A 17,807-nucleotide genomic window follows, 5' to 3' on the forward strand; every position below is an offset into this window, starting at 1 on the left:
AGAGAGAGAGAGAGACACACACACACACACACACACACACCACACACACACACACACCACACACACACACACACACACACACACAGAGACACACACACACACCACACACACACACAGACACACACACAATTTTGTTTTTCTGAGACAGGGTCTCTCTGTACATCCTGAAACTCACTATGTAGACCAATCTGGCCTCCAGTTTACAGAGATCCACCTGCTTCTGCTTTCGAGTGCTGAGATTAAAGGTGTGCTGAGCCATGTCTGGCTCAGGATAATATTTCTATAGGATTAAAAACCTAGCAAAGGCAAATCATTAGAACAAACAAAATCAGTTGGGAGTCCAGAAGGGAGTTAGCCAAGATTTCTGGAGTCCAGCTCTAAGCATGTTTCCTGGCTCGCATCTTGAATGCCCGTATTTCTGGCACCGCAGAGCTGACTGGCCTCCCCTGGTGGCCAGCACTCGGGGGTAGGGTTATCCTCTGGAATTGCGTCAATGTGTCTCTCTCCAGCTTCGGAGTTTTCAGGAACAGAGCAGGTCCTGTTCTTAAGTGATTCTAACTTGGAAATGTGGGGGGAAAATTGAAGAAATTGAAAAATCCCTATCCAGTTAGGTCTACAGATAATGAACAGTGGTAATAGCATTCCAAAACAGCTAGCAGGCCCCAGTCTCCGAACAGTGTGCTGTAGTTTTTCTCTGAAGCATAATTTTTCTTCTCTGTAGCCACATCATTCTCTTGAACCTTAGCCTATTTATACACATTTAGAAGGAAAGGCTTAGAACATAGTTAAATTGGTAGGCAGGGGCCCAGCTATGCAGAGCTCTGGGTTGTATCACCAGGACTGAATAAAGGCAGTCACAATAGAGCACACCTATAATCCTCATGAAAGTGAATTTGAGGCCAGCCTGGGCTACATGATACTATCTTTCCAGCAACAGCAATAACAACACAACCGCTCATTTAGTAAGGACATAGTTAATGACATAGACTCTTCTTAAGTCTGTTGAGCTGAAATGCTTGATAAGGGGCCTCCGTTTGGACTTTAACTCAAGACAAACCTCCAACTTTCTCTGCAGTCGTTAATCTTTTTTTTTTTTTAAGGTCTTTCAAATACCCTCACGTTTCTGGAGGAAACCTGGCAGGAAGTGAGATTTTACTCACAACAAGGCTTGGGACAGCTCTTGCAGGTTGCCATCCTATGCAGATTCTCAAGGCACATTCTAACCAAAGCCTCGGTGGTGGAATCGGTTTTTCCAATTGTACTCTATTAAAAAACAGAAGTTTCCTACGGAACTTGTGCAGACAATTATATTCCCACGTAATAAAAATATCCACGATCAGCTTTTCCAGTGCTGAAAGATCAGGTGGGGGGAAAAGGAGTGAATATTTCAGTTTTAATTTTCAAAAAGTAACCAATAGGCCACAGAGAGCTAAAGGACAAGGGATGCATATTTCCTTAAATCTAGAACATTAAAATGAGAAAAACCTCAAATACACATACAATCACTCACCTCATCTTTTTTCTTAAAAAATGTTATTAAAATAGTTGAGCCAGGCAGTGGTGGCGCACGCCTTTAATCCCAGCACTCGGGAGGCAGAGGCAGGCAGATTTCTGAGTTTGAGGCCAGCCTGGTCTACAGAGTTAGTTCCAGGACAGCCAGGGCTATACAGAGAAATCCTGTCTCGAAAAACAAAAAACAAAAAACAAAAAAATTGAAAAAGATGGGCAGGGGTGGCGCACGCCTTTAATCCCAGCACTTGGGAGGCAGAGGCTGGCATATCTCTGGGAGTACAAGGTTAGCCTGGTCTACAGAGCTGTTCCAGGACAGCCAGGGCTACGCAGATTGAACTGAACCAAACCGAGCCAAACCAAAGCAACCAACCAAACACAAAAAAGTTTAAAAAAAAAAAGCATACACTGAAATTAACTGGACCCAGACACACTGAGATAACTCACCTGTTTTCCGGTCTGTTATTACTTCCTTTTCTGCTTGTTTATTATTTTGAGACAGAGTCTTATTCTGCATGCTAAAAGGCCTGGGTCCCCCCTCTCCTCCAGACTGGGCCTGCATTTATGATGATCCTCTTACCTTATCTTCAAGTGCCAGGACTGCAGGTGTGAGCCATTATGCCAGGCCCTTGTCCCAAGTCTTGTTTTGCTTGGACTTGGTTAGCAGTCTCTCCAAACCACCGGGTATTTCTCCTTCTACCTCTCCATCTTCTCTTTTTCTCTCCTCTTTTCTTCCTCTTCTCTCTCTCTTCTTCCCTCTCTCTCATTCGCTTTTCATTTACCCTTCTCTCCTCTTCCCGCCCCCACCCCTTCTCAGTGTTTCTGTATTGCCCAGGCTGGCCCTGGACTCCTGGGTTCACCAAGTCCTCTGGACTCAGCCTCGGAACTACTTGTGAGCATGCACCACCATCCCTGGCTTTCCCTTCTTCATGACAGTCCTGAAAATTCCTGTTCAAGCTAATGATAGGGTCGGAAAGTTGCTGGAAACCTGGATTCCACAGCACTTGTCTAAGTGCAACGCTGTCTTTGAAGGAGAGATAATTTTTAGCTGCAGCTTGTTGCACACATCTTTGGAAAAGACTGAGAAGAATAACCGTATACTCGCCAAGATGGAAATCAGCCATGGCTGAGATCTGATGACAAGGTCAGCCGACAAGTGACTGCGTTACTTCTTACCGCTTACAAGATTTTATCACGACCAGACTTAATGACCAAAAAGATGATATCAAGACAGGTCGAACTTATAGGAGTTCTGTACAATTTTAGAATGTTTGAGTGAGGAAAGTATGTGAAAATACAGTTTAAAATTTGGTACCTGGAGGGTGTATGCCTATGTTCCTAGTACTGTGGAGGCCAAGGCAGGATAGTAACAAGTTTGGGGCCCACCTGGGCTATATAGGAATTTTCTGTCCTTACCCCCCAGCCTCCACCCCAAAAGGAGGTTTAGTATTACATATATAACAATGTTTTCAAACAAGCTTAATTAATTTAGCATCTGTTACTATTACAGGGTCTTTCTGGATTGTTCCAAAGTTAGTTTAGGATTAAATACAAATCTGGGAGTCAGGCATGGTAGATACTCCAGGGCTTTAACTCCAGCACTTGAGAGGCAGAGGCCGGCAGATCTCTGTGAGTTCCTAGCCTTCTAGGGCTACACAGTGAGACTCTGTCTCAACAAACACACAAACAAACAAACAGCCCACACCAAAACCCAAACCAAACCAAAAAACGAACAAAAAATAATCCAAAACAACAAACAACCCCCCCCAAAACCCCACACCCCAAAATTACCTAGTGCACTCTGAAATCAGTCACATAATTTTTCTTTTGTCCTTAGGTCTGGCTGAACAGTAGCATGGGTGGGAAACACATTAGGAATGGCTTTCCATAGATTGCTAGCCTTTTCTAATTTATAGGTAGCCTGTGTGTGGACCCCATGGGGGCTTGTGGCCATGACTGTGATCCTTAGGGTGACCCACTCAGGTTCTACCCACATGGTGAGATGACACATGAGCTCAGGTTGGAACCTATGAGAAAGGCAAAAAGTATTTTTACTTAGATGGGAATACCTCTATTTATTTTTGAGCTCAAGAATTTGATCCATCTAACAGTGGTTAAAGAGCAGTCTGAAATGCTTGATTTTGGGATATGGTGTAATTCTGGATGTAGATAAGAGACTAAAGGAAACCTGGGCTATGAAGTGAGACACACACACACACACTAACTGCCTATTGTGGTATGAAGTGAGAGAGACAGACACACATACACACAAAACCTGTCCATTGAGGGGTGAAGTGAGACAGACAGATAGACAGACACACACACACACACACACACACACACACACACACACACACTGCCCATTGTGGCTTCTAAGCTGGTAATTTTTCTCGTTAAGATTTACCGTTTCCCTAGAAAACAGCAGGTCCTGAGATAGAGTCCCAGGTGCTGGGTTGAAATAATGTATTTCCTATCTTCCTGGAAATTTCCTACTGAGATCTTTTCATTAAAACCCAGTTAGATACCCAAAGGCTCCCTACAGGACCCACGACAGTTTTTATTTCAACTTCAGAAGTCAGTATGACTTCAGGAGCCACAGTGAGTCAAAACACTGTCAAGTAAACCAAGAGAATCGCACACAAAATGTCGAGCACAGGAAGGCTCTCACTGGCTCCAAGAAGCCGCTCTTCTACTCTGTCTGACCAGAGAAATGTATGCACGTTTACATCTTATCGCATTCTGTAACTCATGAATAGGGGGGCAAGTATCACTCTGTGAGGAGGAGAAGGGAGAAACACAACTTGTAGAAGCAAGCCGAGAAATACAATTTTAATTGGTTAGACGTTCGTGAGTGTTTTCTAACTGGTCTCACTTCTAGTTTCAGTTCACGGTTTACACTAGTTGTTGCTTTGTTCAGGTGGAATTTAAAGTTTGAGGGTCACCACATTAATGGCATTCAAATAACATTTTTTTTCTTCCCCCTTATCAGTCACCAGTCACTGTGTTTTCTTTTTTAAGTTTCCTGAGTTCAGCTTTTTATATTTAGGTCACTGATCAACTGTAACTTAATTTCTGTATGTTCTGTGAGTTCATAGTCAGCTTTCGGGCGGCTCTTTAGTTGTCTGGCGGTATTTGTTGGAGAAAGTTTTCTTCGTTCGCCGGTTATTCGTTGCTGGTGTATAGAAACAAGCTGCCTTTTGTACAGAGGTCTTGGACCAATGTTGCTGTAATTGCTTATTCACTTTAGTGGCTTTCTTGGTGGCTTACTGGGATTTTCTATTCACAGGATCATTCTGTCTGCAAGCAGGAATGCATTTACTTCTCTCTCTCTCTCTCTTCTCTCTCTCTTTTCTAATTTGGATACATTTAATTTCTTTTATCCTCCTTCCCTTTCCTTCCCTTTCCTTCCCTTTCCTTCCCTTCCCGTCCCTTCCCTTCCCTTCCCTCCTTTTTTTTCTTTCTTTGGGGTGGGGGGGGGTCTCACTACAAAGCCTTGGCTGGCCTCAGACTCCTGAGCGCTGTTATTAAAAGCATGGCTGTCATGCCCAGCCTTATTTGGTTTTGCTTGAACTTCTCTATGTGGAACAGCGGTAAGGAGAGAGCAGGCATCCCGGCGCTGCTCTTTATGCTAGGAAAGAGCTTTTAGTCTTTTCCCATAGCTGTGATGTTAGCTGTTAGTGATAAAGACCCCTTAACATATCGAGCATGTTTCTTTTCTGTTAGCAGTGTCCTGGTGTTTTATCACTGAAGGATGTGCGATGGTAGCAGATGCTTTTTCTCTATCAGCCCACCTAGTGACGTTGGTTTTCCTCTCTGTTCCCCTGATGCACCACGTTGGCTGCTGAAAGTCTTTAGCTTGGTCTTTGGAATGCGGTTATCTAGCTTGGGTATCAGTAAGACAGAACCAGCCAGGAATTGTTTTCTTCTTTCCCGACTCGTTGGAAGCATTTGAGAAGGATGGGTGTTGATTCCCAAGTGTCTGTAGTAATACCATCTGTTATCACTTTCCTGTCGTTGGTAGGAAGATTGTGATTTCTCAGTTTCTTTGCCTGTTTCAGGTCTGTTTAGACGTTTCTGTTTCTTCTTGAGTCAGTTTTGGTAATCTGTGGATGTTACAAGAATTCCTACCTACCTAGTTTATCTAATTTGGCGGCAAGGGATTATTCACAGTGTCATCTTGTATTTTATTTCTGAATGATTGGTTATAATACCCTACAGCAGCAGTTCTCAACCTGTGGGTCACAACTCCTTTGGGGGTGTCAAATAATCCGTTCACAGGTGTCTCCTATCAGCACATCAGATATTTACATTATGACTCCCGACAGTAGTGGGATTACAGTTAATGAGGTAGAAACAGGAATGATTTTGCAGTTGGGGGTCGCCACAACACGAGAAACTATATTTAGAGGCCATAGCATTAGGAAGGTTGAGAACCACTGCCCTGAATCATTTCTGATTTTAGCTTTCTTTTTCCATATCCTTTATAAGAAGTCAGTCTGGCTTCTCGTTTTACTTTATTTTATTTATGAATACAAATATTTTGCCTGCAAGTGTGTCTGTGCATCATCTGAGTGCCCGCTGCCAGCAAGAGCCAGAGGGCAGCTTCGGGATTCCCTGGAACTGGATGGTTGTAAGCTGTTTGAGCTGCATCAGCTCAAATAGTGATGTTGGCTTCTCCTCTTTGTTCCACTGATACTTTACGTCCGTAAGACAGAATCAGCTTTTGTTTTCTTCTTTCCTGTCTCTTTGGAAGAGTTTGAGGTGTGGTGGTGGAAACCGAACCCAGGTCTTCTGCAACAGCAACAAGTGCTACTAATGTTTGAGCCATCTCCCCCTATACACCTCCCCCCCACCCCCATCAGGGTTCTCTCTCTATGTAACTGACTGTCTTAGGATTCACTATGTAGACCAGGCTGGCCTCTAACTCACAGAGATCCAACTGCCTCTGCCTCCAGTGCTGGGATTAAGGGTGTGTGCCACCATGCTCAGTGTGCTGATGTTTTTGTTACTGTTGAGAAACTATTGTTATGAAGTTCTGCTTGGTCTTGAACTTGTGGTGATCTTCCCGCCTATGCCTTGCCAGTGCTGGGATTATGGACATGGGCTAGCATGCCTGCTTCTTTCTACTTTTCTCTTTTCAATACTGGGACTGGAACCGGACACTTGGGGATGCTAGACAAGCTACCGCTGATCCCTACTTTCTTGCTGCTTTTCTGCTGTTAAGTGGAATGTCCTAGATGTGTTAGTCAGCTCTAATTGTCTTGTCTCCTATGACCTCATCCATCTTCTTCGATCTTCCAGTCATTATTGGAAATGGGTATTGAAGGTTTTGGATATTATTGTGGAATTGTCTATTTCTCTCTCTCTCTTTTTAAGAAAGGTTTATTTATTTATTTTATGTATGTGAGTACACTGTCACTCTCTTCAGACACATCAGAAGAGGGCATCAGATCCCATTACAGATGGTTGTGAGCCACCATGTGGTTGCTGAGAATTGAACTCAGGACCTCTGGAAGAGCAGTCAGTGCTCTTAACCACTGAGCCATTTCTCCAGCCCCCTATTTCCCTTTTGTAATCAGTGGTATTTGTTTAGTATGTTTTGCTTTTATGGTCTTTGGTGTGTACATATTAATATTTGTTAATCTTGATGAATTACTGTAACAAAAGTTAGATACATTATACATAAGTATCTATCTATATTGTGTATGTGTGTGTGTGTGTGTGTGTGCATGTCTGTGTGCAGATGTGTTGTATGCCTATATAGGCCTGAGGTCAATTTCCAGTGTTTTTCCTTGGTAGCCATCCTGAATCTTGCTGTTGAGACATGGTTTCTCACTGGACTGGCTTGCTGATTAGATTAGGTTGGCTGGCTGGCTAGTGAATCTCAGGGGTCTTCTATCTCTACCTCCTCAGCTCTGGGATAAGTGCAGGCAATGATGTTGATTTTGTGTGGGTGCTGGGGATGGAACTCACGTATTCATTCGTGCATATCAAGCACTTTACTACATGAGCTATCGTCCCAGGCTTACTGTATTTTCTTGTAAAGTTTACTTAGTCTCTACTCAGCTCTTTTGGTTACTATTTACATGAGTTATCATTATTGTTATTATTGTAATTATTATGATGATGATGTTAAATATTCTAACTTTAGCCAGGCATAGTGTCACATGTCTTTAATTCCAGCACTTGGGAATCAAAAGCAGACAGATCCTTTAGTTTTTGAGGCCAGTCTGGTTTACACAGTAAGTTCTAGGACAGCCAGAGCTACGTAGTAAGACCCTGTCTCAAAATACATCAAGCAAGCAAACAAAAATATTACAACTTTCAATATATTTATGACTTTGGATCTAAAGTGATTCTCTTCTAAACAACGTATAGTTCAATATGTTCTATGTTTTTAAAATAAAGTTTTATTGGAACATAGGTGAACCCATTTGTTTACATACTATTTGTGGCAATTTTCACGCTACCGAGATAGAGTCTGAGATATGGCCGTGGAGTCTCTGTGGTTGGCAGAGCCTGAAATAGTTCCTGCCTGGTTCTTTTTAGGATGTTTTCTGGCTCCAGTCTAGAATGCCTTTTTTTAGTTTCCCTGGCTATAGTCAATAGTATATAGTCTCACATAGCAGTAGTCGGATGAGACTCATCACACGTAGCCTGCTTTATCGTGAAGCCTGTAGAACGGGAAGTTCTGACCACAGAGCTGGGCATGCTGAGGCCTTAGCTGGCTGAGAAGAGAAGCAAACGTGATCTGTAAAGTCAGGGTTGGAGGGAGCAGGACTGGGATGTGGTCACCTAGTGGTGACCACATTAATGTGGTTAACTGTTCTGATTTCCTGGGATTGGAACACTTCCTAGAGCATGTTTTACATTCATTTATTTGTATGTGTGTGTACATTTATATATATGCAGGTAAGTGTATATGTGTATTGGAGTCAGAAGTCAACCCCTGGTATTTTTCCTCAGGAGTTACCCCAAACTGATTTTGGAGATGGGGTCTCTTGGTAGGGCTTAGGGCTGACCGATTATGCTAGGCAGGCTGGCTGGAGAGCCCTAGGGATCTATCTGCCTGTCTCCACATCGCCTGCACTGGCATTTCAAGTACATGCCAATACTCCTGGATTTTTATGTGGGTGCTGCAGATTAAATTCAGGTCCTTAGATTTTGCACACAAAACACTTTAATGACTGCACTATCTTCTAGGCCAGTATTTTAGTTTTAAAAGATCAGTTGCCCCACACAAAGAACTGCAGGCAACTGGGGCATACTGGAAGCGGGAGAAACATCTTCCCCAGAGAAGAACACACTAATTGGTTATCTAATACCAAATGGTCAGCCCTGAAATCATCCATACAAGTAACATTATATTTACCCAGCAGCTTATATCCATGTACATACATATATGCACGTGATAACAATGCAAACGAGGGCATGAATTTGAAAGAGCAAGGAAAGGAATATGGATTGGTTTGGAGGGAGGGAAAAGAGAAATGATGTAATTATTAAAAAAAAATCAATGAATCTCGAGTCTCACTCCTGCCCCTCTACTCCAGTACCATTCAGGGAAACCCCCAGCTATGCAAAGCGACGGCGTCTGGCTGGCCCGAGTGGCCTGGCATCCCCACGGCCCTTACAGCGCTCAGCCAGTGATATCAACCTGAAAGGTGATCAGCCAGCAGCTTCTCCCGGGCCCACTCTCCGAAGCCTCCCTCATCAACTGTTGCTCCAGAGGCTTCAGGAGGAGAAAGACCGTGACAGGGATGGTGAACTGGAGAATGACATCAGCGGCCCCTCAGCAGGCAGGGGTGGCCACAACAAGATCAGGTAGGAGGGCCTGGAAGGAAGGGTCAGGATGGGTTGAGAGCTATGGCAAGCTTAAGCTGGACCGTAGGGAGAAAGGGGAGTTCGTGGTCCCTGTGCAGTGATGGGCTGGGGCTAGGGGTGGAGCAAGTTCCTTGATGGTTTCACTCATGCTGATCTCTGGAAGACGTTGGGGCTCACTCTGAGGATAGGGGCAGCTGAGAGAGTTTTGGGTAACCAACTTGTGGTTAGGATGCTCATGGTGGTAAATTGGTTGGAAATATCTGTGTAGGCTCAAAGCCCATAGGTGAGAGTTATGGCTGCCCGTCGTCCCCCACAAAGCTGCCCCAGCCCTGTATAGTAACAGTACTTTAAACCTCTCTCCTGAGTTCTGGAACCTTGAGAAACCAGGATATTTGCAGTATTAACCTCCTTATAATCTAAGAGTTGAAAGCAAAGAACGGAGCCTCTTTCACTCTGTAGGCTTAAGGGGTGGTCACTACGCTGGTTTCTCTACCAGTACAGTGTAGGGTGTTTCCTTTGAGAAGCCCCCTAGGGTGCCTGTGAGGGGGTCTTGGACCCTCCTCCAGCTGCTGGTTGTACCAAATTCCCGGAGCCTTGAGGTTCGGAGCTCTCGTTTTTGCTTCCTGCCGTTTCTCCAGAGCCAGGTATAGAGAAGGTGTTTGGAAGCCTGTTGGATACAGTGTTACATAAGCAGCTTGTTGTTTTCACAGTGTCGGCCAGCTCTGATAGCCCTATGGGTTGATGTTCCCACTGGGCTGAGCAGCAAATGTATGCCAGTCGGCTAACGTCTGTCGTTTAGGCTGGGCTAAACGACACTATTATGCAGGCTGGTCCCCCAGCCCCATGCCCAGGTTGGGTCAGAGACTCATTTAAAGTCACAGAGAGTAGGATTCAGCTTGCGTGGGTCCAGGAGTTTGGTAGAAGGCCTTTGATGTAGCATACACTAGGCTGTTCTTTCTGCAGCATCCCCTTGCCGGTGCAGCCTGATTTCTAGGCTGTAGACTTACTGGACCCCCAGGGTTGTCTGTCTGGTTGCAAAATCACATTTCTCCCATGCAACTTTTGCACGGCCCCTTGGGTTTTCTAAGAATTTAACAGGGTGGTGGCTGGAAGAACGCATTCAGGGATGTTGCGGTTTGCCAGGAGGGCTGTGTGTGAGTGGAACTGTGTGGCTGTCACTGGGTCCCTTTCAGTTGTGTCTGTTGCAGTTGGCACAGAATAAACTCCTCTAGTCTAGGCTCTCCAGTTCACCTTTGGGAGGGCAGACTTATTTCTTTTCCACATTTATTAGGCAACTGGAATGCCAGGTGTGTGTGTGTGTGTGTGTGTGTGTGTGTGTGTGCGCGCGCGCGTGCGAGGGCGTGCGCACGAGCGGCACAGGTTTATTCCAGGCTCACCTCTGGCTCCCCACCTCTATCTACTCCCCATCACACAGTAGGGGTCCTGACTGGTTCTGAGGAGGTAGCCACCTGGGCTCCTGGCTGAGAAACACTTAGATGAGTTGTGATACAGGTTAAGGGGGCTTACCTGGTGTGACAGTGGTCTGCCAGCCAGGATGTGGCAGAGCGTGTTGGGGGTGCTGAGAAGGAAGAGACCCTCAGGCAGAGGTTGCCTGTTAAAATAAAAACGAAAAAACAAAAACAAAAACAAAAAATCCAGGATGTATTCATGGACCCTGGCGGGGCTGCAGTGTCTCCTATTGCTCCCTGTTGGCTGAGCCTGGCATAGAGCCCAGGATTATGGTCTGCAGGTTCTGGCCCCCAGCACCAGAGTGAAACCTACAAGGGCAAATTTGAAGCCTAGGCAGTAACTTAATCTTTGGCCAAAAGGGCAGGGTCACAGTTGTTTAGGTGGTGGGAACAGTGTAGCATATCTCTAAGTCTCAAAGAGCCTGGTCCTTGGCAGAGCAGGTGAATTTGGCCTGTCGGGGTACCAGGGAGCCCAAACAGGCTTTTGGGTAGAAAGGAAGACCAAGACCTCAGACTCTATACCTAAGCCCGAGAAGTGGTCACCATAGATTGACATGGGGGTAGGGACAGCTGTCCAAGACCACAGGAGACAGGCCCAGAGGCAGGAGAATTGGAGCTCCCAGTGCATGTTGCTGGTCAGGGTGTGAGGAGGCCAGACCACTGCGCCCCGCCTGCCCTTCCCTGGTGCCCAAAGCCTGGGTGCCAGCCCTTCTCCAGCTCCTACCTGACAGTTCTGCCCGCCGTTCCCCAGTGCGCCCACCTCCGGACCCTCGGTGTTTCTTTCCAGTCGCCCGCGTGGGGTCTGCGGGGGGCACCGCGGACTCAGGGCGCGCCGGCCGCCGCCGCCCGCAGAGGGAGGAGCTGGCGGAGGAGGCGGGGCGCGGAGCGGCCGTGGCATGGAGCGAGCCCGGCGCGCCCGGGAGCGCAGCCCCGCGGCCCCGGAGCCCTGAGCGGGCGCGGCTCGTGCGCTGGCGGGAGCGGGCCGGGCGCGGCGGCGCGGCCCATGGAGCGGCCCCGGGCCGGGCCCCCGGCGGGCGGGCGGGCGGCGGGCGGGCGGTGGGCGCTGCGGCGGCGGCTGCGGTGAGGCCGGCGGCGGGGCCGGGCCGTGCGCCATGGAGGCCCCGGGCGCCGGCTTCGCGTGCCCGCTGCCCCCCGGCATCGCGTCCGTCACCTACGTGTTCGTCTACAGCCCCAGTGGGCCCGGCGGATCCGGCCCCGCGCCCGGCCCCGGCCCGGCGTCTCCCGCGCCCCCCGCGCCGCCGCCCCGGGGCCCGAAGCGGAAACTTTACAGTGCCGTCCCCGGCCGCAAGTTCATCGCTGTGAAGGCGCACAGCCCGCAGGGCGAGGGCGAGATCCCGCTGCACCGCGGCGAGGCCGTGAAGGGTGAGGGGCGCGGGCGGGGTGAGGGGCGCGAGCCGGGTTGGGGGGCGGGCCCCGGGGCACGCGGCCTATTTCATTGCCATTTGGGGGAGGGTCTCTGTGGTTGGGGTGTCCCTGGGTCATTCCAGCAAGCTGCTGTGCCGGGGTCTCAGTCTCTGGCCCTGGTTTTATGGGCTCCTGGCATGAAGCTCTAGCGCTGTCATGGTAGAGGCTTGGCTCTTTTGGGGCGGTTCTTGTTACGATGGGGGCCAACGACAACTGGGTCCTTGCGTTGGAAGGACCCTAACCCGTTCCAGAGCTCCCACGCCTTGTGGGGTTCCTGTGTCACTTCTGGGGCTTCTTCACTGGCAATCCTTGGGATCCAGGTGAGGGGGGCTTGTCATCTTCGGGGGATCTTTAACAGTTGTCTGTGTACAGCACACATTTCTTCCATGGATGGGGAAGACAGCTCCCCCTCCCATCATGAGGCTCTCTGCCGTTATTGGGGTCCTACCTTGGGCACTCTGTCAGTGAGGTGGAAATAGTTGTAAAGACCAGCCCTCCTGGTCTATAATGTGGCTTGCTCCACTGGCTGCCTTGCTATGACCCTGAGCTCTGGACAGTGACTCTTGGGTGGATGTCAGGTACCATGGTTGGGGGAAACGTGATCCCTGTGGGCAGGAGGAAGAGTATGTCTGGCCTCTGTTTCTGCCTCTGCCCTCTCCCAGTGTGTCCATCTGTGTCTGTCTGTCTCCCACATGTCCATCCTTTGCTGAGGCCATCTGTTCAGTTCTCTTCTGTGTGGATCCCAGAATCTTCCCAGGAAGAATGCTAGGGGGGAAGGCTGGCTTGAAAAGAGAGCAATGGTCAGGGGCGTGGGCAAAAACCTGAGCCTCAGGTGGCAGGGAAGCAGGTAACCTGCTGTCCTCTTTTTCCCTGACAACCTGTCTGGCTTCTCTCCCTAGTGCTCAGCATTGGGGAGGGCGGTTTCTGGGAGGGAACCGTGAAGGGCCGAACAGGCTGGTTCCCAGCTGACTGTGTGGAAGAAGTGCAGATGCGACAGTATGACACCCGGCATGGTAAGTGACCCCAGTTTTTGCTCAGATACCTCCCAAAGGGCAGGCACTTCTTCTAGTCTCCCTATGGTCTTCTTGGTAACACATCTGGACATCCCCCCCCTAAGACTGAGAAGCAAACTCAGTAACACTCAAGATACATTCAGATTTGCACATATCCATGGTGGGCAAGCATGCATGTTCTTAGGAACATGGGTGTGTGAACCTGACAGTGGAGCCACCTTTGCCATGCCAGCTGGAGGAGTACACTCATGGTCATCCTCTGTGTGCGTGTTGGCACACGAGTCTCTGGTGACAGTGACCACCCCTCTGGTACATTCCTCACGGAAATACCAGGTTCGTGGAGCTCCCAATTCATGAGTGGCTGGCACGTAAGGAAGGAACCAGTATGAGAAAAGAGGCGTTTTTCCAAAGTGGACAGATTGTCCAAGTGGGCAGAGCAGGAGGCATGGGCCAGATAAGAGGAAATGAGGCCAGTTGGGCCCCAAGGAGTGGCTCCGGGGTACCTGGGGTTGGTGTGGTGTGAGGACAGCTGATGTTCCTGTTCTTACAGAAATGTGAGGTGAAGGTTGCAGCTCCTGGGGCCTGCTGAGGAACTGTGGTCCAATCTAGCTGAATGCTTGGACTTCTAGGAAGGATCCCCTTAGGTGCTGGTGAAGACAGCGAGGGTCCTCTGGGGCCCTCAGTGTGGGCTGCTTTCATGTCTGGGGTGTATACTCTTTCATTGAGCCCTTGGGTATTCTGGGAAGCCACAAGATCGATTATCTTATTTCCAGATCAGAGAGTAGGTAGGACAAATGAACTCTGGGGTGATTATCAGTGGTATGTCTGGATCAGGGTACGAGTGTCCCTTTCTCTGTACATAGAAGGTTTGGTCCCTGGGTCGTGGTAACCTCTGTCAACCTCGACTTTAAGTTGGCAGTTTTCCAGGGGAGCCCACAATCATGTGGCCATGTGTCAAACTTGATGGATGCCTAGGTTATACAGTTACTGACCTACCGCTGGCTAGGTGCCTTGCTTTCTTTTCCTTCCTCTCTCTCTCTCTCTCTCTCTCTTCCTCCCTCCCTCCCCCCCCCTCATTTCTTTCTTTTCCTTTCTTTTCTTTTCTTTTTAAAGATTTATTATATGTAAGTACACTGTAGCTGTCTTCAGACACACCAGAAGAGGGCATCAGATCCCATTACAGATGGTTGTGAGCCACCATGCGGTTGCTGGGATTTGAACTCAGGACCTCCGGAAGAGTGGTCAGTGCTCTTAGCTGCTGAGCCATCTCTCCAGCCCGTGCCTTGCTTTCTTACGTGGCTTATCCTTTTCCTGCCTTGATGGCTTTACTGGATGGATTCTCTTTATTCAGAGAATAGAAGGGGATTGTTGCACTCACTTGCTGGATGTGGCCTCCGGGTGGGAATGATTTCAGAGGCTCGTGGCCTAGTTCCAACAGGACAGAGTAAAGAACAAGGAGCAGGGGCTACACACCTGTTGAACAGGAGCTAAGTCGTATGCTTTTCCTACGGATGGCGGTAAGGTTCTGAGAACTGTGGATCCAGGATCATTTGGACCTCATTCTGAAGCCTAGGAAGAAGAGAGGTCTGGGTTGGAGTCAGAATCCAAGAGGAGCAGATGTTGGTCAGTTTTGCTTCAAGTCGAACCTTGTGCTGGCTGTCAGTGGCTATGGCAAGTGTACCCTGCCCCGGGTGCACAGGCCATTGGGAGGGGGGTGATCCAGTTACCCCTGGATGCACAGGACAGCGAGAGCGGAGATCTGGAGTTAGCCTGAGGAAGCCAAAAGAAAAAAAAAAAAAGAAAAAGGAAAAAGAGGCTCAAAGCAAAGGTGTTGTTTCACTTGAATTCCCTGGTAGTTTGCAGATGGGTTCCTCATGTTTGTGGAACACAGCACAGCATTCTAGAACTATGCCCGTTGCCAACTTCTGTATTTGAGCAGCGCCAGACATGAGTTTTAGCATTTTTCTATGAATGAAGCTGTGGACCTATCCTAGCAATCCTGGTATGTTTCTGGGATGTCACTACCCACAGGGGGCGTGGATGTTTGTTCTTTGTTTTGCTGCATAAGCAGTTAGCTTTGTGAGGAATGGCAAGGCTAGAGCATGAGTCTAGTCGCCTGGTCCTTGGGGGTCAAGGTAAAGAACGAGATCTTGTAGTAGGAGCTGACCGAGCAGATATTTCAGGGCCAAGATGAAGAAGATCTGGGCAGGGCAGAGTGGTGAGGATGATGTGTCAAGGTCAGCAGAAGAGGACCACAGAGCAGCTGGTGTGGGGGTGATGGAGCTGCAGGCTTTCTAGCAACCACGGGACCTCTTAACAGGGCCATAGCTATCATAGATAACCCGAGGGAGTGGGGTTCAAAAGCACCTAGGTGATTGGGAGCTACATGTATGAACATATGGTGAGGGCCCTGCTGGGACTGCCTTTGGGGAGGGTATAGGAGCTATAATGGCTTCCCTCTGACCCCCCCCCCCCCCCAGCTACAATACCCATCCTGCTTCTCTGGGCAGAACTTCTTGTCTGGGACTTAGGCTGAGTTGTGCCAGATTGCAGAGGGCATCCTAGCAACAGGAATCTGTTTCCAACAGTCCTCCCCCCACCCCCAGCCCTCCAGACTCTGATTCAGGAGCCAGAGTGGGAATGAAGGAGGACTATGAAAGACCAAGGGTAGAAGCTGTGCTGGTGTACTGGTGTAGAGGTTAGGTCAGCGTCTCCTAGGACCCAGGTCCTGGTCTTTACCTGAGCAAAGAGTCTGGCCTCCAGCAGCGCTCTAGCAGGCTGGGGCAGTTGAGGAATGCAGCTAGTGCACGCATCTCAAGGCCTGACATAACCTCCCATCCCGTTTGCCTTCCTCTTTCCGCTCGGGGAGAATGTTCCATTTGGGAGCCGGTGCTGGGCACATTCCTTTCAGCTGGCTTTCCTGTGTGTGATTAATAAAATGAGCACACGAATCTGTGTTATATAATAAATCGTTTGTCTGGTTGATAACAATTTTAAAAAAACAAGATGCTTTGAAATAGGACCTGGCCAGGCCGAGGCTGCTTTACTCTGCATAGCTCCTAGGGTTAAGATCTGGGGAGGGCAGGGCAGAGAGGTGAGTTTGGATGAGCTAAGGCCATGCTAGTGTGAGAGCGGTGGAACCGGAGGCTTCCTGTCCACTGCAGGGTTCCCAGGCCTGGATCAGCTAGTGTAGTGTATCTGTGACCGGGTCAGCCTGAAGAAGGATGTGCGTGAGGTAAGGAGGGATTGAGGAGGGCCGCTCACGTGCTGGTGAGGCTTCATCTGCACTGGTCTCGGGACCGGGTGGCAGGTGTACATTTGTCTCTTAGAGTGGGACAGATGGGAAGGGGTAAGCAAGCGAGTCGATGTGGCCCGAATGAGGCTGTTAGAACCTCATCAAACAGGCTGTTAGAACCCTGTGGCCTCCCGACGTGACGTTTCCTACGGTGGAGAGAGAGGTGGTTCAGATGTGACTGACGGGTAAACTTATTGAGAGTCTCGCACAGAGCAAGAGGGACCTGAAGTCTGGACTGGGACTTTTCTTGATAGCCGTGTCATCTGATGGGAAGGTGCTCTAACCATTGCTTCACTCCGTCTCTGTCCATCTGCCTTTTAACTCACCTGCTCCTCCTTCTGTCCACCTACTTATCCAGCAGCCCACCCAGCCCACCCAGCTTCCCTTTTCCACTCATAGATCCCATCTATCCATCCACCTGTCCATCCGTCCATCCATCCCCTCATGGACCTGTATATCCTTCGGCTCATCCGATATTCCCTCAAACCTTCAGCATCCCGCCCATTCATCTGCGCATTTACTTTTTTGGGTTATGTTCCTTCTCTTCCTACATTCATCCGTTCGCCCACGCATCACCCACACACACACTCACCTAGCCAGTTGTGTGCCTTCTGTTACGTACCAGATGCTCTGCTGGGCACTGGGACCACAGGAGTCATTACATCTGGTCTTTCGCTTTCAAGGATCTCGTAGTTGCTGAGAAGACAGGCCATAAAAGAGCTGTATCTTTCTTCTGGGTATGGTGGCACATGCCTGTAATCCTAGCATTCAGAAGTCGGAGACAGATAATCCTAAACTCAAGGCTCAGACTGTATGTAGTGATATCTTTTCTCAAAACAAAACAAAACACACAAAAAAAAACCCAAAAACTGGGGGGTGGGTGGTGGTGAATAAAATATGGAGTGTAAAATAAATAAATAAATAAATAAATTTTAAAAAGGAAAAAGAAAAATACAAAAAACCCCAAAAAAGCCCCAAACCAAAAAACAAATCAGAGCTGGGTACTGTAGGACTCTGGTACCCAGCACCCACATGATTCTCTATGACTCCCACTCCAGGGGATCCAGCTCCCCCTTCAGGCCTGTGAATGCACTGGACATACACGTGGTACACATATATACGTGTAGGGAAACACAGGAAGTAAAACCAAAATCTTTTAAAAACTCAAAACAGTACGGAACCCAACTTAAAAAAAATCACAGGTTCCTCCTGGTCTCTCTCTCTCTCTCTTTCTCTCTCTCTCTCTCTCTCTCTCTCTCTCTCTCTCTCTCT

The 17,807-nt window shown here is 48.5% G+C and overlaps 1 protein-coding gene and 1 long non-coding RNA gene across 3 annotated transcripts in view; one reads left to right on the top strand and one right to left on the bottom strand.

The window, feature by feature from the left end:
• The window catches only part of Shank3 (SH3 and multiple ankyrin repeat domains 3), a 60,383-nt gene that overhangs the window by 12,399 nt on the left and 30,177 nt on the right, over positions 1–17,807 (top strand). For both annotated transcript variants that reach the window (XM_021183555.2, XM_029469607.1), the window contains exons 10-12: positions 9,063–9,333; positions 11,992–12,185; positions 13,127–13,240. In XM_021183555.2, coding sequence (XP_021039214.1) covers positions 9,063–9,333; positions 11,992–12,185; positions 13,127–13,240 — 579 coding nt within the window. The remainder of the gene's footprint in view (positions 1–9,062; positions 9,334–11,991; positions 12,186–13,126; positions 13,241–17,807) is intronic.
• LOC115029399 lies at positions 9,322–11,662 on the bottom strand. The gene is made up of 3 exons (XR_003834949.1): positions 11,527–11,662; positions 10,861–10,945; positions 9,322–10,000 (listed from the first exon to the last, which is right to left on the bottom strand). It is a non-coding gene; the product is annotated as an uncharacterized LOC115029399 (long non-coding RNA).

The sequence above is a fragment of the Mus caroli genome, chromosome 15, assembly GCF_900094665.2.
Source record: "Mus caroli chromosome 15, CAROLI_EIJ_v1.1, whole genome shotgun sequence".
In the NCBI taxonomy this organism is placed as follows: Eukaryota; Metazoa; Chordata; class Mammalia; order Rodentia; family Muridae; genus Mus; species Mus caroli.